Source organism: Onychostruthus taczanowskii, unplaced genomic scaffold (assembly GCF_017590055.1).
Source record: "Onychostruthus taczanowskii isolate IOZ18803 unplaced genomic scaffold, ASM1759005v1 scaffold1, whole genome shotgun sequence".
In the NCBI taxonomy this organism is placed as follows: domain Eukaryota; kingdom Metazoa; phylum Chordata; class Aves; order Passeriformes; family Passeridae; genus Onychostruthus; species Onychostruthus taczanowskii.
Window position 1 is genome coordinate 29304092 of NW_024496525.1, and position 21840 is coordinate 29325931.

Here is a 21840-nt window from a genome sequence, read left to right on the forward strand (position 1 = left end):
GACAACTACTGTTATGCTACTTAAACTTTTGTGAGTGGTATTTCAATATAAAGTTGGTAATTTGCTCCTTGGGTTAAGATCAAAATCCCAAGTGTCTTTGGCTTCCTGCCAGGGTCTCCGAGCCCTTGCCAGGATCTTGAGCCATCCAGGGCATCCAGAGGGATGTCCTGAGTTCCGACAGGAAGCTATTCAGAATCTGCGCTTTTGCACAGAAATTGAGAGCACCATGTTTCCACTTAAGCACCAGTTTACACCAAACCCACTGAGGTGTCACTGTAAAGAGGTCTCATTGACCTTCCCCCATCCCAGAGCTGGCTGCTGTGCACAGGGACATGAACACCCAGCCTGGCCTGGGACCAGGTCATCTCTGCACCACTGACCCTTTACTAGCTCAGTCTGGGAGTAGTCTGAAGTCTGCCTGGAAGGGGGATCTCAGCACCCTGTTCCAACACCTCAAAACAAGGACCAGCTACATTAGGTGACAAATCAACACCTAAAAAGGTAGGAAGAGAGGTCAAAACCAGAATAATGGTAATTTAAGGCTTAAAAAAAAAAAGTAAACCAGAAGTTTGACACAGACTTTTATCTACATTTTTATTACAGTGAGATGGACAAAATGAGCAAATTGAGGAAAATGTATTGAACAATGTCTGATAACATTTCAGTGTTTTTGAAAACTGCCTTGTCTTGACCTTTAAAATGACCCCTGTGACATGAACCATAATTACAATAGTTAGGAATTCATCAAGACTCCTCTGAGAAGCTGCACCATCTCAGAAGCATGTTGGTACGAATTCCTCAGAGGACTTGAAAACAGCGCTTGTTCAGCAAACAAATACTAAATAGTTTTCCTATCACTCTCCTGTCTAGAACTTTCAAAACATATTTCAATTGTTATTATAAAATAACCCATCTGCTTATCTAGAATAGAACACAGCACTGTTTCTCCTACAGCATATTTCCCTTTGCTGACTAACAAAATAAATTCTCAGCTAATGAAATAAATCTAGCAGAACAAATCTGCATATATTTTAAACAACATATTTGCATTATAAGTCTGTAAAAGCACTTTTAAAGTCAATTTAAGGCTTATCTTTTATGTATGGCTTAAAGATGACAAAGAGTAGACTGCAAAAATAGGAAGGAAATCAATAAAGTCCAAAGTAAGTCCAAATAAGACTTAGCTTATTTATTACTGGATTTAAGAAGCTGCTTTTTCCCCCTAAGAATTGCTCCACTACTTCTAGAGAGAAAAAAAAAAAAAAAAAAAAAAAAAAAAAGTTCTTCTACTCATTGTTAAGCCCGTGCTGGCACTGAGATGCTTTGCCTGTGGGTTATGGAGACTGTCTCTGGGAAACATTTTCACTAATTCACTGAAGTCAATGGCATTAGATTAGAAATGTCAGCTCACATAAACTGTAAAGAAAAAGACAAAAGCTAAGCCTTGCTATTTCCAGCACAAGTTTGAAACTCATGCAATATGCCTAAGTTTGCCTTGCACTCCTGCCTTTTCCTTGGCTCCTTGAACAAACATAACCACACTAACCCACCTGTGTTATCTACATCAAATAAAACCATCTTTGCTAAGACTGTATCTGGGCTAGCAATTTTCTATTCTATACAAGACAGATCTAACAGTTTGCTCTCAGCACTGTTCAGATCAAAACAAATAGCTAATAATTTGAATTTTTATTCCAGGAATCATAGTGAAGACATTGAAGTTCTTTTGAAGAAAGGAGATAATTAAATATTACATGAGGTATTTTAACAAAGTATATTTTCTCACTGGAATACATACTAAAATAAATATCCCTAGTTTAAATCTCCTGGTGCAGTGAAAAAGAACAGACAGATTAGAAGTATCCCTGTGTCCAGTGTGACTTCAATTTTCACATAATGATTTAACACTTGTTATTTATACCTAGAAACTAATATTTGCATTTCTATACTATCTTCCACCTGAGAATATGAAGGACCTGACAACTTCTTGACGACCTCCTCCTTCCAGAGGCACTCAGATCAGGTAAAAAGCTCCAGAAGAAAAGCACAGTGAGATTTCTGCAACTTGCCCAGTGTCAAAGAGGAAGGGGACAGCAAGACAAGTCTGATATTCTTTCTCCAGTGTTCAACTCACAGATGTCCATTCTTTCTGTGCTGATCCCAATTTGTAACATTCACTAATTTTTTTGTGTGCAGCATGTTCTCAGCAGCCCAAGAAGAAACACAATCTAGTAAACCAAGGTACATGGTACAAAAGAAAATGGAACTACTATTTATTACTCTGAGATATGACCTCTTACCAGCATATTTAAAACAATTTCCAAGTTAGCCTTTATCATCAAATGGAAATTTTATTTCTCTTTTCAACATGAAATACATTAAAATACAATGCTGGGCCGACATACATGCTTTTCTGCAAGACTGATCAGTTCTGTCTTGCATATTCTGATTTTAAATAGATACAAGTCCTATTTTAAACTTTTTCTGTACTCTGCTGTTCATGATAATTTACTCATTATTTATAAAGCACCGATTACAGGCTGTACATAACTAGGGAGTGATGACACACAACAGAAGACAACAATTACTTGGCTGTGGATTATGAAGTGCTAAGTTACATATACATTTCTTCAAAATTCAAAAGCCAGCTTCCTTGGAGTCATGAACTGCTTCACAATTTCATCTGTGACCTGCTTCCTTCTCTCTTGATGAGCTGCTACCAAGGGCTGCATGGTTTCAATAAGTACCTTCTTCAGTTCCCCTGTGAGCAATTCCCCACTGGTGTAGGCCTGTCAAGAAAGTGTTGGTTGCTGAACACAGTGCCATTCACAAAAAGACTCAGTGATCAGTATTCCTTTAAAAGACAGATCTGGATTACTTAAAAGTAAGTACACGCCTTAGAAGATTATCTGGTATCACCCTAAAATGCAACTTGCAGAGTTACTTGTTGCCTGTTAAAACATTAAGACAGTTGGCAAACTTCGTATGTGACAAGTTATTATAAGGACTGAATAAACTACATTCACCAGTTAAACTAGGAAATCCTGTAATTACTTGCAGGAAACTGCAATTTTCCTCGCCAGAATCCCAGTTCAAATAAACAGTCTAAGCCTTTTTTTTTTCCATAACAGGTACAAATTCTCATATTTTTCTCTCATTGCATTTAGTAAGAGACTAGATGTGATTAAAATATCCTTTTTATAGCAAAGACACAGAATCTATGTTCACACTGCAGTCACATTCACAGCTGGTTATCCATTCCACTGCTCAATACTGACATGCTTTAGCTTAGCAGCACAGGCCAACAGTTTATTGGTTCAGCCACATTTAGCAACCATGGCTGGGACAGTTCAGCTGTATTTGAAAGGACAATAAACAACTACCTCCCCTCATCATTGAGCCATTTATAACACCTGTTCAAGGTGTAAATGCTGCTGATGTTCACTCAGCAAGAGTAAAGTACATTAACAAGAACAAATGGGATTGCAATTTCAGTGGTGTGGTTTGAGGTCTGTATGTTTGAAGTCTGAATGGGGCTTTTCAGCCTGGAGAAAAGGAGACTCAGGGGTGACCTCACCACTCTCTGTAATTTCCTGGAAGGTGACTGTAGTCAGCTGGGGATGGTCTCTTTCACCAGGCAGCAACTGACAGAACAGGAGGACACAGTCTGAAGCTGTGCCAAGGGAAATATAGGTTGAATATTAGGAAGAAGATTTTTACAGGAAGGGTGATAAAGTTCTGGAATGGTCTGCCTGGGGAGGTGGCAGAGTCACCATCCGTGGATGTGTTTAAGAAAAGACTGGATGTGGCACTCAGTGCCATGGTTTAGTTGAGGTGTTAGGGCTGGGTTGGACTCAATGATCTTTAAGGTCTCTTGCAATTCTAGTAACTCTGTGAATTCTGTTATTTTTTGCTTGTTAGTTTGTTATAAAAACACCAATGCTACTTTCTCTGGAAGTGTCCTTTGGTGCTACAGGTGAAGCAGCTGCACTGGTGCTGCTGCAGTGGGTGAGTTCCTGTTTTCTACCCAGGTTCAGGCACCACTGCAGTGCAGCTTTGTGTTCTGCAGCACACTTAGTCTGACACTCTTGCAGTGGTTGGAGATAAATGAAAAAAAAATCTCTTTAAGTCAAATGTGCTTCAGGTTTCCATAAGGAATTTACACCAGCACAGAAAAGAGTAGCTATCCAACCCTGCTCTTGTGTGGGAAGGAGTAGAGGGCTGGAGAAGAATCTGCAGCTCTTGGTTTTCTTGCAGCTGTTCCCAGCAGGAGAAAGCTGATAAACCAACGTGACGTGGGTGTTACGTACTGCAGCTCCTGCCTTCCAGAGAAATCACACCACCTAGTATTGGTGATGAAAGGAAGGGAAGTGGCTTGCTACCAGCCCTGGGGACAGAAGTCTGCCAGACAGGCTTAAAGAAAAAGCAACATATGTGAAGCAATTTTCACCTGGGATCAATGAATCAATTCCTCAGAGCTATTAAGTTTCTTGTGATGATGATAAAAAACCAAAAACCAGCAAGCTTTAGACATAAGCTTTTGTAGTTTTGCAGAATGTTTAGGTACTTTACAATAAGAAACAGGCAGAGTGTATTATACAATTAAAACAACACTAATGCCAAGGTGACCTCATTTGAAAGGTAAGGAAGATACTGTCCTGCAGTGTTGGAGATTCCTGTGAAAACATTGGGGTTTTTTTGTTTTAAAGGAGACAGATTGGCCTGTGAGAAAGAACACTGCAAAGAAACAAAAACTGAGATACTAATACTGAAACTTGAAAGGGATGGAGAACATGAGAAAAACACCAAAACCACCTTCCTGGAGAAGGTCCTCAGGAGGACTGAGCTACAGCTCTGTTGAGGGCTGAGGCACAGCTTTGTCCTCAGAGCAGGGAATGAATAACCCTGTCTGCAGTTTGGTTACTCACCTGCTTCAGCTGCTCCAGCCTGTCATCATCCTCCAGGAAGAAAGTCAGGTACATAAAGGACACATCAACGTCACAGTTGCCTCCGTACTTCCTGTGCTCCTCAATGGTGTCCCTGCCTCCTGAGAAGGCGTGCTTGTTAATCTGAAACAACACCAGCAGCTCGGGCTTAATTCCCACCACAAGCAGGATTAGTTTGCTGCAAACAGAGATGTGTCATGATCCTCCAAATTCTTTACTAAGGATTAGCTGAGGAGTGAGTGGGACAAGTCAAAGCAGAGCCTCAGGACTGAAAAAAGGAGGTCATTAGAACCCAGCAGGCAAAAATGGCTATACACATGCTCCTCTGACTGCATAATCAGCATAAAAATAAGTGAAAATTAAAAATAATCTGCTCAAGACTCAGTCAAAAAAGTTTTAAGTCCCTTCTGCTGAAGCTGTTGGATAGAATATGTGCTTACAGAAAATGCACTTCATGTAACAAAAATTAAGATATTTACTTTATCAAGATATTAATTTTGGGAGAGATGAAGAAAGCATGGAAAATCCTGCAGAAATCCTAGAGATAACCTTATCCTTTTTTTGGGGAAAAGAAAAACAAGAGAAAGCAAAGTTAAACATTACAAAAGTCTGTCTAGAATGCTTAAAATCAGACCAATGCCCAATTGTTCAGTCTAGAAATGGAATATTTGCTGACAGCCTCCCTCTTTTTAAGCATAGTTTCCTATAGGCAGATGAACAGCACTATTGAACAGATGTCATTGCTAATCCCATTCCCAATAAATTCAGAAGCCACTGGCCCATTTTGAGTATTTATACATATGTAGAACTCTCTGAGGATGCTAATCTTCCTACAAATTTAAAGAAAATAAATTGCTAAGTGGAGGAAAAAAAAAATTTCTTAACCATATGCTGAGCTTTCATTTAGCTCTTGTTTCTTTTAAGATACCACAATCAACCTGCCAAGAGACACATTTGCATATGAAGTATGGATTTTTTTTAGTTCTGGTATCTAGGAGCTGTTATATATTTACAATTTATGAACATTCCTATTATCTGTATAGACTGTCTAGTGCTTTTTTGAATCTCTCCAACCACCAAGTTACAGATGAAGTCTTGTGGCAACAAGGTACAATCAGAAATCAGGCACTGATGAATATTTTAAGGCAATGAACTGCCATCTGCCATACACATCTATTCTCATATTGTAGGGCAGCCTGAATAGCTGTCTCAGCATCTGTAAAATGAAGTTTTTACATACTCTTCTGCACTGACCTTCCTCACTCCTAGATTTTGCAAGCCTGTATGAAATTTTCTCAATGCCCTTTACCTCTACAGTTTGTGTTCTTCCTAAACAGAGAAGGACACGCCAGGTAAAAGCATTTTTTGGTTGAAACACAAAATGATTCCTTTCCTAATCTCAAATTCATTTTTTTACATATTCTGGCATCTACTCATTAACTGAGGGTTTCAGTGACCCATCCATAGTGATGCACTGATCTTTTTCCCCTGAATTTCTCTGAATCACTCAATATCTCTCTAGACATAAAATCTAAATAAGACTTTATAGGAAAACAAACAACGAACTGAGTTGTAATTTGCTGATAGGTACAATAAGAATAGTTTATTAAAATGCTGCCTGATTACCCTGAATCCTCTTAGCCATTCCCAATACATAGTAATTTTTTAGCTTCCATTACCTCTAAGTTTTGAACCTCATCAATTAGCAATGTACCAATAATCTGAAAAATGCTGTAAGCAGTAATTTTTTTTTGTCCAGCATAGCATTCTCTTTTTAACCTTCATTCATGACCAGAAGTCACCTTTCCTAACATATTTTTTTATTTATTTGCTATAACACTATTTGGGCTTTCACTAAAGCTGTATTTCCATGAAGACTTGTTTCTGAAGCTTCAGGAACTGAAATAAATCTCAGCTTGTCCTCCATTACTCCACACTTTATGTAATGTTCAGATTCTTCTTTATGTCTTTTATATTCCAAGTAGTAGAATTATTTTTTTATTTTTTCAAGTAATTTAAAGACAGTAGAATTAAGACTTATGAATGTGGATCTCTTTACAGATCACAAGTTACTTGCCAGGAAAAAACCATGGAAGAATGTTACCAATATTACCATTAATCATGGATTCTCTATTCTGAAATTACAGCTTTTTTTTTTTTTAAAGTAATTCTGTAACTGTGCAAGTTAACTGGAATTATTATAATCCAAACACATGAAGAATTCCAATTTTTCAAAACAGCACTGCTTAATCAGTTTCTACAAAAGAGAATGAAGCATTATGGGGTGGCTGTTGAAGAGTCTCACCAGAACAGAATTAATCCAAGCCTGCTCAATAGAAACAACTTCAACATATTTTCTTCTTGTTTTGACAGTTATTTAATGTCTGGTTTCACACCTATAAATTCGTTCCCAAGGACTGATTTTCATTTTTTTTAAATACCACAAAACAGGTGAACTTTTGCGAAACTAATCATCTGACATGAGATAAGAGCAATCATCCTTTGAACTTAGGAACATACTCAGAGGGAAATACCCTTTCTGAGTTAAATTCAGCATAATGTTTATTTGTAAATTGGAGTGAGCAGTTTTCTTTGTGAATTGGCAGCAATAGACTCTCAAGCAGCAGGAGAGGTCTGACCTGTGTTGTAACTAACACTGTGCAATGTTTGGTGCTCCCAACAAGGAGAGGCAGTCAAGAGAATGAGCTGTATATGAGGTTTACATCATGGCCTGTCAGATTTCAAAACTATGGCAACATAATATTTATTTTAAGAGCATGAGCCTCCACAGCTCTTATATCACTGCTCTGCAGGTATCAGAAAATCAGACATGTTTTGTACACTATCCCAGCTAATATTTGTACTGTCAGACTAGCTGGTAAGGCAAAAGATCATATCTGATAGTCTAGATAAATGTGTATGACAATCAATTTCTGAAAATGCTTTGCCATGAAATGTATGGAAAACCCGATTCACACATGTTCAAGGAAAACAATCAAAACTGTCATTGCAACCAGAGGGACCTCTGAAGGTAGTGCCAGACAGCTGAGGGGGTTATCAAAGGAGTGCCAGGCAGGAGCTGTGGGCCAACCTCTGCAGCACTTTCTGATGAAGCTGGAGACTATTCTACCAAGATGGTACCTATAGACATGGCTCAGTGACATTGGAGAACTTGACAGGGACAGGTTTATGGTTGAATTCCATGATCTTAAGGGTCTTTCCTGAATCAAGTAACTCTATGATTCTATGACCTCTCCTTTTTGTTGCAAAGCTTCATTCTATCAGGTTTTGCAGGTCCTTACCTTTGTCTTGATTTGCTTGGGTGTATCAGTGAGGAAGATGGAGGAGTTTGGGTCACTAGCACTCATTTTGGTCTGTGCTCCTTGTAGGGCTGGGAAGAAGACTGAGTGGAGTAAGGCTGGTTTAGGCTGTCCAATTCTTGGTGCTACATCGCGGGTCATTCTAAAATAAGGATCCTAAAACAACCAATAAAAACACAGAATAAAGCTGAAAAATGTGATTTGAAATCAATTCTGATTGGTGCTGACTCATTCATGCCATAAGAAGTGATGTCAAAAAACAAAAACTCAAAAAAACAAACCATGAAATATTCCAGAACCTATGCTGACTCATTCATGCCGTAAGAAGTGAGGTCAAAAAAACAAAAACTCAAAAAAACAAACCATGAAATATTCCAGAACCTACTTTCAATCCAATTCATCCAGAACACCAACAAACAAAATCCGTTTTTTTATTTCCTTTTCCATAGTGCTGTACACTCTGATTCCCTTAAGTAATAGGCATATTTACAAAGTTTTACATTAATTCAAATGGTTGCTAAAACTATGCTTAATATGCCTGGAGATGGATGCAGGCTAAGATTAAATTTTTCCCCCAAAGCATTTTAACAACCAGCAGAGAATCTGAACTAAATCAGCAAGCAAGCTGGAAGTGCTGTGCTGATGATGTGACTTAAAATAAAGTGAAATTTCACTTCATATATTGTGGCTGATTAATACGATTACATCACAGTGTCTGTCCTTGTGGCTAAAATAGCTAAAGATTCAGACAGTGAAGGATGTGATTCCTAGAAATACTACTTATTTAAAGCAATTACTCTCATTTGTATCTGATGTTCTTCCAGCTCTCTCTGTAAATCTGAATTGTTAAGGTTCTGCAGCCTTTCTGGCAAACTATTTCAATGCTTCTTTATTCTTACTGAGAGAGGGTTTTTCCCCCATGGTTCAACAGAAATCTCTTGTGCTGCAAGTTGAGCTTATTCCATCTTGTCCAAGTTACCATGGAGATGGCCAAAAGTTTCTTCCTACCCCCATGTCAGTGTGCTTTTGCATAAATGTTACAGTCTTTGCTTTCCTAGATGTCAGCTCAGTGTGAATGGAGTTGAGATCAAGAGAGATCCAAGACTGGATGAATGCATGATTGTTGGGTTAAGCCTTCACCTTTTCATCTTTTAGGTCCCTGGAAAGGTGCTTGCAGGAATGTTTTGCAGATGCCTCAAGACACCACCATGAAGCCTGAATGGTACAATATAAAACCAAATCCATGAAAACCAAATTAAACAATATGATTTTCTTACCTGGTCAATAGCACATGGGATAAGACACTGAATATTCTCCTTGCCATTGAATATCTGTGGAAATGATGAACTGAAGGATGGAGCAGCTTGGATAGCAGGAAAGCTGATCTTACCTAAAAGATATGTTTGGAAAAGCTAAGCAATCAACAGAAGCAATGATAAATAGAGATAATTTTTTGCAGAATGTAAAAGGCACAAGTGAATCATCCAAATGCTTAGTTGAAGAACAAGCTCTATCTTTATCAAGCTTTGCTGCCTTATCTGAGGAAACCTTTTCACCTTTACCTTCTGCAATGTCAACAAACCTTCAACTGACAGAAACTAATGACAAAAGGCAAGCTGTAACCACATTGACTTCAGCAAAAGTTCATCACTGCATACTCTCTTGATCATTGAACTATCTGCCCTTTCCAGAAACAAAATTGACTAAGCTTTTCATTTTTTTTTTCACTTTGTGAGAGAATTGCTACAATAGTTACATAAGCTTCCCTCTAAGACCTTAAATCACTGCTATAATCACTCTGTACTCATGGAGCATCTCAGATATGCCCAGTTTTCTTTTTTATACAGGGCTTAATCCCAGCATGGTCTACCTGGAACTGATCAAAATCCTATCAGAATAGACAGCAAATGGTGGACTTTTACAAACATGTGATGAAGTCATAATCACAATACCATATTTTATCAGAGCACTGCTAAAACATCTGTTCCTTGGTTACAGTGAAGGCTGAAGGTTGTAACTGGCACAAGTACTGGATGAAGAATGCTCAGAAACATCCAGAATTTAATATCATTTTTACACAAAATCTTTTATCTTGGCTATGTGACAGAAACCTGCAATTGCAGTGGAGTAAATGGGAGACTTGAGCTACCCAGCACCCTGATAATCAGGCTGTTCAGCACTCAATTTTTTTCATGTATGTAAATGCCTATGTGTATTAATGCAACTTCTTCTCAATAGTTTCTTTACAAATTTGGCACAGAAATTTCTAGGAGGTAAGACTGCCTATAGCTCCAATCACTGTAACAAAAGAATAAAAAAGAAAAGAAAAGGTCATTCTCTGTTTTGGACTCCTTAACATTCGTGTTTTGTACTTTGCTCTTACTAAAGTCAAAAAGGTAGAAGTTATGCTTGAAATTTCATTGTAAAGTATGTTCTATTCTTCAGAACCTGCCTAGAAACATAATCCTCCTGCTTTTTCTGTCTGTTCCATGAGGGGCAGACACTAATCTCTTTAAACTATTACTTAAAATAGCTCAGTTGAAAGTGAAAGCAAGCACTGTTTCTTGTAACTAGTATGATTTCCTACCAATGCAATCACTGTCTGTAAAGCCAAAGATTCCTTTCACTTGGTTAAATGTGACATGCTTCTGAACTTTGACAATGTTTTTGTAGAATCCAGCACTTGTCCTGTGAGGAAAAAAAATGTGGAAAAATAAAATGAGAAGAGGAGGAGAGTGTATGTACAAGCTTGGACTGCAAGAACTGAGAACATAAAAAAACCTGCAGGATTAAATCTCACAGTTTCAGACTTTTTGGGGCCCATTGAGATGATAATTAGAGAATCATTTACAAACAGGAATTTTATGCCTTGAAAGTTTAATTTATTCTTCTCTTCCCCCAATAATTACTACAAACATTCTTCTCTAAACATCACTCAATGTTGTATTATTAAAATAACTGACCAAAACAAGTTGCTGCAATGCCTTCTGTTAAAACAAATAAAGTGTAAACACATCTGAGAGATTTTGATACCATCTTAAGCAAATCAATCACGAAGTTTCTTGGTAGTTTAGGTATCTTTACATTTCAGCTGGTTTAATATATTTTTTATCATTTGCACATTGCACACACAAGTATTTGCTCATATGTTATACAGGAGAATGACAATAAAATATATAAAATGTTATCAGAAAAAATAATATGTTTTCATTTCAAGTATTACAAAACTTGTCCTGAAGCTTTCAAATTTAGACACACTTATTAGTGTAGTCAAAGTCAGAGAGAAAATACAGAGAAAGTACAGATGCTTTTTTCACTACAATGCTTGAAATAAATTAATACTTACCCTAAATAGTCTAAATCTGAAAATATGAAGGTTTTATTGATGTCAAAACCACATGCAATGATGTCTTTTGCATTTTCTCTAGCATATTCATATGCCTTCTCAATTGTCATGTCCTTCCAAAGGTATTTCTCATCATCAGTTAACTGTATTACCAAGGGAACATCAAATACTTCTTGAAGCCACCTAAGAGAAGCAGACATGTTGTATCCCAAATTAAGTTAAAATGAAGATGCAAATCATGCAGCTAAAATATTTTTATATATTTAAACATTATATGGAGAGGTCTGCTCTTTTCTTTGTATGCATATGCAGTTATATTTATGTGAACACATAAAATGTTTTATACAGATGATAATGACAACTTCCCTGGAAAAAAGACTCGCTGTTTCCTGTACACGTGACAGAGGTCACCACTTGCAAAGGAACCAGAATTCAAAGAGCTTTCACCTTTCTGAGCCCATGTCTCTGTGTCCTGCTGCTGCAGGCAGCACCTTACAGAGCAATGTTACTGACTCTTGTAAGGAACTGGCTTTTAGGAACAGCAGAAATTCTAAGGAGTGCCACAAGGTTAAGGCAGTAAGGAATAGCGCTTTATGGTGATGCAGGGATTGTGATCATTTCAGTGAAAAGGTAAGACTGAATTAAGTTCATTAATATTCACTTCACATAATCAGAACACCTTGCAATGTATCATTTTGGCAGTTTCACAAGCTATGTTCAATGTTTCTTTTGAAAAAAAATGCTTTGATTAAGACAACTGGTAGAAACAGCTTACTTTGTGAACAAAAATGGGATGAGATGACCAACGTGCATTGCCTGAGAGGATGGCCCTCTGCCTGTATAAAGGTAAAAGGGCTTCTTATTTTCATAAGCATCAAGTATTTGGTCCATATCTCTAGAGAAAAAAAAATAGAGAAAACAAGATACAATTCTTTAGCAAGAAATATCCACAGTAAAAAGCCTTTATTCAAAATCTGACTGTTTTAAAGCCAAAAGTATTTATATAAAATTACAGTATGTTAAGTCTCCTAGAAATAAAAAAGTTCTTGTTTACTCATTTTTTAATTTATGAAAAGCATAACCTCCTTCAGTCTTCATGGGAGAAAAAAAGTCAAAGAAAATGAAATCAAAAGTGAAAATTTAATGTTGAAATTGTGCAACTTTTAAAATTACTGCATAATAATCTCTAGAGCCTAGCAAAACATCCAGGGACCATTTCTCCAACAGGTTCAACCAAGCAGCTTAGCTGACCTCTGGTGGAGGTCATGCTCTCAGTCATGCTCAGGCCCTTCTGTGAAACCTGCTGGTGCCACAGCCCAAAAGGTCCTGTGTCCTAACAATTAACTGTGAAGGTCACTGGCAGCCTCATGCTTAAGATAATTGCCTGAGCCTTTTCTGTACCACAAAGAGATGCATGGAGCCCTGCTGAAACCAACACTGGCACCTGGAGTTCTCTGCCAGGCCACTGCCTCTGGCTGCTGACACAGAGTCAAAATGAGCCTGCACTCTGAGCACATTCCTTCAGTTTGGGGTTTCTGAGGACACATCAGAAACCCACACAATCTGGAGTTTCAAGTGTTGCCAGGGGAAATCTGCAATAGTTGCTAATTTCAAATGGCACAGTTGGTTTGCCTTGGCATAAAAGCACATGGTTCTTGCTTCTCCCAATAATTCTTGCAGGAAGTCTGCCCAACAGGACCTTTTGAAGTTTAATAAAAGAAAAACTCACCTGTGAGAAAAAAAGATTCCTCTGCGTAGAAAGTGGTGAGGTTTTTGCCCAATAGCTCTTTCTATTCGATTAATCAGATCTGTGTCAATTTTACTGCTGCCAAACCGAACTATAATCATAAAATGTTAAAAAAAAAAATTAAAATAAGCACAGCATAGCTACAACCAGATCTTGGAATACCAAGAACATAGCAATGCAGGTTGGATTAAAAAATACGTCTTCAAGTCAAAAAGTTGAAGTCAATTTTCCTGATTCTTGCCTGAAAACCCAGCAGTCACATCCAATTATTTCTATGCTAGGAGGCTCAACTCTCTCACAACATGCACTATTTCTCCATCCAGAAATTACTATAATTGCAGTCTCCTTACAGCAGAAGCATTGATACCAAGCAAAAAAAAAACATGCCAAAGAAACACATTCAGACCACCAACTTGGCCTAAGCCATACAATAAAAATGCGTAAGAGGCTCTGAATGTTTCTCTTTTGATGTCTGAATATTCTGCTGCCAGACAACATCTTTTGCTTTCACTCAAACATCACCAACCCCAAATACTCTTCTGCAAACTTAATCTTCTTTAATATGTATATGATTACAGACACTGCTCCCCTCAAGAGGCTTGAAAAGGAAATGCATAATGTTCTTCATGGCAATCAGTAAGACTTATGACTTGGTGGTTTAGGAAAGGCTGTGACAGAGTAAAATAGCAGTATTTTCCTATTCCCAGTAATTCTGGGATCCTAATAATCAAGCCAATGCTCTATGATTTAAATTTGTTTGAAAAAAATCTATGTAAGAATCTACTGCTTGCTACTATTCTGTTCTATTCAATACTAGAATTATTCAACAATGCACTACTAAAATGCAAAATGCATCACAAAATGGCAAATGATAATCTGAATGAATGCTAAAAAGAGATCAAACAAGCACGAAAATGATTCCGCACATCAACAGCAACTGGTAAGAGGCTAATCTGACAGCAACAGAAAACATGAAAATGCTCCAGATTAAGTGGGACTAGCTACCCTAGAAATATTCAGGTACTGTCACAGAAAGTGATTAGAAAAGCTCTCTGGGGTATAGAACACTTCACTGGAAATGCCTAAACATCTTTAGTAAACATTCACAGCTTGCACAACTCCCTTTTCTTTGCTCATGTTAACCTTTTCTGTTAAAAAAATGGATCATTTTTCCCTACCTATTTGCCCTTATTTGAATGTTCAGAACATCTTAGGCTCTCTGCTCAGAAAGAATCTCCCTTTCTAAACAGCTTCAGACAAAGACACAGTCTGCTCCTAAACAAGCTTTAAAAAATGCCTAGTGTGCTTTTCATCTTTGGTCTAGCTTTTACCAAAATACAGCTTTCAACTCACTGTGCAGAAGTCCTGAGAACTGCCATTTTCAAAAGCATATTTGCATTTGCTGAAAATTCATTGTGTACTTTTCCTCTTTGCCATTGCCCTGTTATAAGTTCATAGAGAAATATACACCCTAATATTTGTCATACAGTAACTCTGGTGACCAGGCCAGTCTCGATGGTCTCTGAACAGTCATGACAACAGGCAGAGGCAGATGGAGGCTGGAAGAATGCAAATGCCAATCCTACCTTAAAGAAGGGTTAGAAGAAGGAATTGTGGAATTGAGGTGGACAGGCCAGTCCACCTCACCTCAATCTGTGGGCATGTGCTGAAGCAAATAATCCTGGAAATCATTCCCAATCATTAAATTTCTAGGGATGTTCATATCTAGTACTTAGCTGACAGAACCCTTCTTCCCAGAATATCTTCAGGCTGTTTTGTTGTGCTACCATACACTTAAGTGCACACCTAGGACAAGCATTTGAGAACAAGACCTCTTTCAATTCACACACTGCTTTCATTTTTTTTTCTGTGTTTGATTAAACATAAGCACAGTGGCAACTGTCTCAGTACCACTAGTAACAGGTTATAGGTGGCACAAAAATTTGTAGGAGCTACCCAATGTAACAAGTTCTCAGACAATACCTTCTATTGTTATTTTTAAAAAGGGAAGGAAAAGAAGGAAGCTTATCAATATCAACCAGCAATTGCTGAAGTGGCTAGGCTAGCATTCTTCTCTGAAACATTTCCAAGTCAGCACTTAGAACAAGCAAAATGACTCATTTATCAAATTCACTAATCTGAGAGTAGTGTAAAGAAGTAAAAACCTTTTAGGCTAACCCACACTCTGTGGAAGATGGAAGGTCTTATACAGTCCCTGTACACAGTTACAGGAAAAAAAGGGCATGAACTGATTTATAGTAAGTATTTTTTAGGAAGATCCTGAGATTGTGCCATCATAGTTGTGCAATTCTTCCTTTTCTAAAATGCTCAGGACCCCTCCCTCCAAGAAGAAAACCCAAATCACTTCTCTGTAACTCTTATGCAAGTAATAAGATTATGAGAGATCTTTTCCACTTCAGATTCTAATAAACATTTTTTTTCCTTCTCTCACACTGACCTTTTTCTTTGCACACTTCTCCCTTTCCCACTTTCTCTTTCTCCTGTTACTTCCTGCAGACTCAGCCAATGTGTGCATACATTTGACACAATCTCTCAGTAACATCACAAAGAATTAAAATAATGCTGACACAAGCAACTGTCCCAAAACCAAATATGATTACTGCAGCATAAGGGTGTATGCTCTATTGTGAGAAAAAAACTACTAAGCAGACCTCAGCAATGTACAACTGAGGTACTAAAAATGAACTGAAGATTGACAATAATAAAAAAAAAGAAAAAATAGAGAAATTAATGAATAGTCCTCTCACTTGTTTCTATGCTACACTCAAACAAGTTACTAAAACAGTAACTGTGAAGGCATTAAGGAAATTACCTAGACCTTTGTTTCTTAAACTACAAAACTTCCCAAGTTTTGTAATAACCTCACCTGAAATATTTTCCATTACACTGCATGTTTTTGAACGAGCTGCAACTCCTTCACTCCAGCCAGCACTTGGCTGCCTGTGAGTGTGCCTTCTGAAGAAGTCATCAGACTTAACAGAATTCTGCATTAGTTTTGGATCATTCCTGCACTCTCTAATCTACAAGTGAGGAGTAGGTAGGAAGAACCCTTCAGCCTGGTCAAAATGCTCTTCTGTATTCCAGCCACTGAATACTCAGTCACAGTGTCTTCATTAGTGTAATTTCTAAAAACAGTCCTTACACCAAAAAACAAACCACACTAAAACTTGGATTTTGAACTTTAAAGTTCCTTGCAAAGTATTTAAGTCTTTCATAGGAAATCTCCACCTGGGACATTTTCATCTCTTACAGCAAATTCTTTAGACATGGAAATGCTAAGATTAGACATAAATTAAATGTTACCTATGATGTTTTGATCTGGATTTGTTATGATGCCTTGCTGTTTCTGTGGTCATTAGGATCACTTTACATAAATTCCTTAGTAGCAGTGAAGGAAGAGTTATACCTATGAGCTTGTCATAATCCACGCCTTTAGCATTTGATGTCTGCACATTCCAGGGATCCACTAAATCCTCATCCTCTTCTTTAGCTGTGCCATTGTTTATTAATACAAGATCTTTTGGAGGCAAGCCTGCCTGATAATCTTGTCCTGTTGTTGTTTTATATGACAGTTTTAATGATAAGAGCATCCTCACTGCTGCATCAATTTCATCCTGAAAAAAGGAAAAAACCCAAACAACTGTTTGCCTTAACATACTTAAAATAGACAATTACATTAATGTCCCAACCTTTCAAAATCCCACATCCATGCTTTGATCTGAACTGCATCATTAATAAACCCTAAACTCAGTTTTATTTAAATGTTTTTCAGCATCAGTGTCAAGTGCAGAAGAAAAGCAAATACTTATTCATTTGAATACAAATCATCACCATTGCCAAGACATTTAAAGCATCTCTGTCTTGCTTTTCAGTTTCTGCCTAGGAAAAAATGCTTGCTTGTTTTTCAGAGGTATAACAAGCTCAGCACTTTTACCATAAATTTCTAAAGGTATACAAATAAAATATAAATTATTATCTCATTTACTTTACGACGCTTGTATGGCTCACCTTAAAACAATTTATTCATTACAATTCACTGACAGACTTGAAGACAAACTAGAACAAGAAGTTATGGTTATGACCTCTCTAATATAAAGCTATTGTAAAATCTCATGCAAGCAATAGATAGAACAACACTTTATTTGACTCCCAGTTTTCAAGGCTTTCTCCCACAGGCAATACATTAAGAAGGCCCATTTTAAAGCTGAGCTCTCCTTGCCAAAATAGTGATGACATTATAGGGAACATGAAATAAATGGCAAATTACTAAATTATTTAAGGGAGATTAAGAAGGGGCTGGCAGTACAGCTACAGGAAGACATATTTCATAATGTCTACAATAATGCCTGGAGAAAAAGATTTTCATGAACCACCTAAAATCAGGGAAGCATGCAAGTGACATACATTTACTTGAGAAATAAATGCCTTGGATCCTGTCACATGGTATGCCAACTGGATGAAGCAGACTTCTGAGTCTAGGACTCCATTCTTATTTCAAGAGTAAAAACTTCAGTCTTGCCAGTGAATACCTTACTCCAGGTATGCCACAGTCCACAGAATGGACATGAACAGTTTTTAACAAGGATTTTTCTCATTAAAATTCAAAACAGATCCTAGATCAATAGAATTCTTCAGTACTCAAAGACATACCTAAACTGAAAAAAAATGTGTTCAAAACATGAAATGCAAATACCTTTGGTGCTTTTCCTGCTTTCAGTGCTCTGACTTTCTCTCCTTGTTCAGTCACTCTTTCGAACAGCTGAAGCGGACTCAGAGACTTCAAATCACAGTTGGGGCTGTCAGCCATTTTGCCAGACCGCACAAAGATCTGTTTAGGTACAACTCAACCGAATTTATCCTCTTCCAACTCTTTGGCTTGGAGATTCAAAACAGCAGCAACAAACAGAACTGTAGGGCAAAAAGTAGTATGTTTTACTCTTTAGTGTACATGCTCAAGATTAGATGAACAGAATAAGAAAATAAAAACTATACTGATCCCTACCACATTCTATTCATATCAAATTGATAAATGTGGAGATATTACACATTGAGCTTCAGTTTCACATAAAAATGGACAGAGACTGATAAAACAACAAGGTAAATTCAGACATCACTGTTTGTGCTGTCTGTCTACATATTTAACACTAGAACACCTTTTCAAAGTCAAATTCATGGCAAAAGAAAAATAATTAAATACATGTATATACAATTCAGAGCATCTCAAAAAAAACTGGTAGAGGCTACCAGTGATCAACTTCCTGGTCAGTTAATGTTCCTGCACTGATACCCTGACAAATTCTGAATGATTAGACTTTCATAACTACAATATGGAATTTTGTCTTAGCATTTGTAATAGAGTACTTCAGCCCAAAGAAAGATACACAACAGCAAAGCTTAGTCATCCTCTTTATGGCTTTCCTCCAGAAGTTACAAAATACATTGATCATTGGTGAGAAACATTGCTTTCCAAAGAATCCTTGGGTCAGCAATAGGCTGTAAATTTGCCTGTGTTTCTCAGAAATATGCAGGAAAAATAACAGGAGATGGTTAAAGATGAGGAAATGGCTGAGACTAAGAACACAGCAACCTGCCCAAGCACGCTCTGCCATGCTGTGCCCATGCCCACCCAGTGGGAAGCTCTGTGCCCATGTAAAAAACTCCTCACTTGCAAAGGTCTCATCTCTCTGGAGAGACCCCCTAGCAAATTCCTGATCCACAGCAGTGCATGGAGCACAGATCAACTGAGTGTTAGTGAAAATACATGTTCCTTTGGCTCCCTTTTCCCAGAATTAGAACAAACAAAAAATCCAAGCAAAACAAAACCTACTAATATAATAACTGCATCAGCTGTTCAGCAGTATTTCAAAGCCTTCCTTCTACAAAATAATCAGTCTAATCATAACCTTGGCTATCTGCACACAGTGCTTATTTAAGCTGCTACTGTAAAAAGCTTTCACCTGCCTAGCAAACTCTGAAGGTCGATTTGGTAACCACCTGGTTACCAAAACACACCTATCATTAAGGCTTTGTTTGACAGCCAGCTGCAATATTCCCACACTTCAGCTTCAGTTGAATACCCCGAGAAAGTAACTGAGAAGTGGATACATCCACTTGTTAATGTAATTTGTTTATTCTATTAACCCTTGGATTACCATATTTAGATTACAAAATAATACTTAAGCTTTTAACCTAATTTGATCCCTAATAACTTGAATTTTTGCTGTTCGGAAGTGTGATTTAAAAAAAAAGTAATTTGAAGCAGCTCAAACAATTTTTTTGATGAATTCCTGCAATTTAATTACATATTTTTATTTGGAAATTGCCTTCCCCTTTTTCATGAGCAGAGAATATTTTAACTGTTAAAGAAAGTACAGAATAAATGCATATTAGAAAATGTTTATGAAGATTAACACATACTCTTTCTGTAGGAACATGTAATTTACATTTACAGGCTTCAAATGTCACAAAATAATAAAGACATAAATAAAAATTTTCTTTGGTATAGAACAAACTGTGACTTGTTGTTTTAACTTAATTCCTTACAGTACAGCCTTACTGATGCACTGCTCCCATTCAGAAAGGCTGAAATGACAGCTGACACTTGGCACATACACTGCAAAGCAGCAAACCAGACTCCTTAAAATGATTGGAATATTATGGTTTTAAGCTGAAAAAAAAGTCTCAAATGAAGGTGCATCTTCATTAAGAAGTGGCAAAAGTAACCTAGGTGGTGCAACAAGACATGAGGATATAGTGACTATAAAGTGCAAAACATATGGACTGCTACCTAAAGGTTATCTCTATTTACCTCAGTACTGCCCCTATTTCCTAGTGGAATTCAAGCCAGGAATTAAGTAATGTGGAACACAGGTTTTTATCTTTTGAAATTTATTAATGCAATTGTGAACAACTGAAAAAAAAAAAGTCTGGATATTCTACTATTTATCAGGATTTTTTTTCTTGCTTTCTTATTGCTATTATAAAAGTTAACAGTCCCAGAGAGATTACATATCATAGGCAAACAGATCTGGAGGAAAAAATGATGCACTGGAATTGAAGAATGAACTACTAGGATACTTAGGACCAGAGTCTAGAATGACCCAGTGTGAACCTGAAAGTCAAGATATTTGTGCTTTTTCTACCTATGAAATGCAGGGAACTTATAATGGGTACTGCTCTCGTGTCCATTCCAAAATATAAAACTGCTATGAGACAAAGCTCAAAAATAGTCCTTGGCAAAGGTATCAGAAAACTACTGCATCTTCCTCCCTTTCCAAGTGGCTGACCATCACAGATCTATGATCATTTTCACTGTCTGCAGTCTGACTTGGTAAGTTAGAGGCCTGACAATGAAAAAACAGGGTTTCACATGAAGTTAAGAAGACAAACACTGCATGAAAGTACATTATGACTTTCAGAGACAACAGTAATACAACAGACCACAACAAGCTTTTATGAGCAAGTGAAAGAATGCGAGATGAAGTCTAAAAGCACTTACGTTCCTGAAAACTGTTTTTCCTCCTGTTAAAAAAAAAAATCAAAACAAAAAAAGAAAAGTAAAATTAAGGTAGGTAGAAAATAAGAACCAGGCATCCACACAGACGCCATGTGAAACAGGCCTTGAGAGGCACTCCAACAGAGGCTGCACTTTCTAGCAGACCTACCTTCCCAATCATGGCAAACTTCAATTTATGCACGAAATTACAATAAAAGACTGCAAGACGATTCCCCGAGACAGCAGACAACGTGACCATTCAAAGACTGCGGAGCGACCAGCAGAACTCCCGACATGAATGCCGGCCGTACTGCAGCCGTGTAAGAGCAAAGCTCCCGTGCAAGGACCGGCAGTGCACACAATTACTCACATGCCAGCGCTCCGTGCCCCGCCCTGCGTGCGGCGGGACGCCCTTTGCACTGACCGGGACACCCCGCGCCGCCCTGCCCACGAAAAGGGCACTTTGACCTGACCCTTTGGCGAGGCAGCCCCGCAGGGAATGGAGCAAAAGCCCTCGAGTGCATCACCTCAAGGGGAAGGAGAGAACGTGCCCGGCAGAGACGCTCCACACCCGGCGCCTCGCAGCGGTCACAGGGGCGGCAGTGACCACCCAGCCAGCCCCTCTCCCGCCCGCCGGGGTCTCTCTGCGAGTGCCCATCCTTGTGCCCATCCCCGCTCATCCCATCCCGGCCCGTCCCGCCGCTCCTCACCCGCCGCTCCTCTGTCACCACCATTGCATCACCCCAGCCGGCACGGCCGACGCGGCTCCCGGCTGGGAAACACAACCTCCCGGAACCATTACCTCACACGGTCCTCCCTCCTGCTCCAGTCCCCAGCCCAAGGGAGCGCTCTCCATTCCGCTCGCATCGGCCGAAGAGGAGCTTCTACCCCTCAAGGAGCCGCGGTCTGACCCTGCTCTTCCCAACACGAGGCCCCAGCGCGGAGGCTACGACACGCGGAACTGT

General features: G+C 38.3%; 1 protein-coding gene across 1 annotated transcript; it reads right to left on the minus strand.

The window, feature by feature from the left end:
- Positions 1-580: 580 nt before the first annotated feature.
- Positions 581-21640, minus strand: WARS1 (tryptophanyl-tRNA synthetase 1). Its single transcript, XM_041399912.1, has 12 exons — positions 21586-21640; positions 20879-20901; positions 18074-18288; positions 16787-16994; positions 13342-13450; positions 12388-12507; positions 11613-11795; positions 10854-10954; positions 9544-9656; positions 8249-8422; positions 4929-5069; positions 581-2789 (listed from the first exon to the last, which is right to left on the minus strand). The coding sequence occupies exons 3-12, from the start codon at positions 18185-18187 to the stop codon at positions 2631-2633; spliced, it is 1422 nt and encodes a 473-aa protein (XP_041255846.1). The 5' UTR covers positions 18188-18288; positions 20879-20901; positions 21586-21640; the 3' UTR covers positions 581-2630.
- Between the last annotated feature and the right edge of the window lie 200 nt (positions 21641-21840).

What these genes read in the sequence shown, in the direction of transcription:
- WARS1 (XM_041399912.1), bottom strand. Translation starts at nt 18,187, where the DNA reads ATGGCTGACAGCCCCAACTGTGATTTGAAGTCTCTGAGTCCGCTTCAG. An exon ending in GGATTATGACAAGCTCATAG is followed by an intron (nt 13,451 to 16,786) that starts GTATAACTCTTC and finishes TTATGATTATAG; the next exon opens with TTCGGTTTGGCAGCAGTAAA. An exon ending in TCCCATGTGCTATTGACCAG is followed by an intron (nt 8,423 to 9,543) that starts GTAAGAAAATCA and finishes TGGTTGTTTTAG; the next exon opens with GATCCTTATTTTAGAATGAC.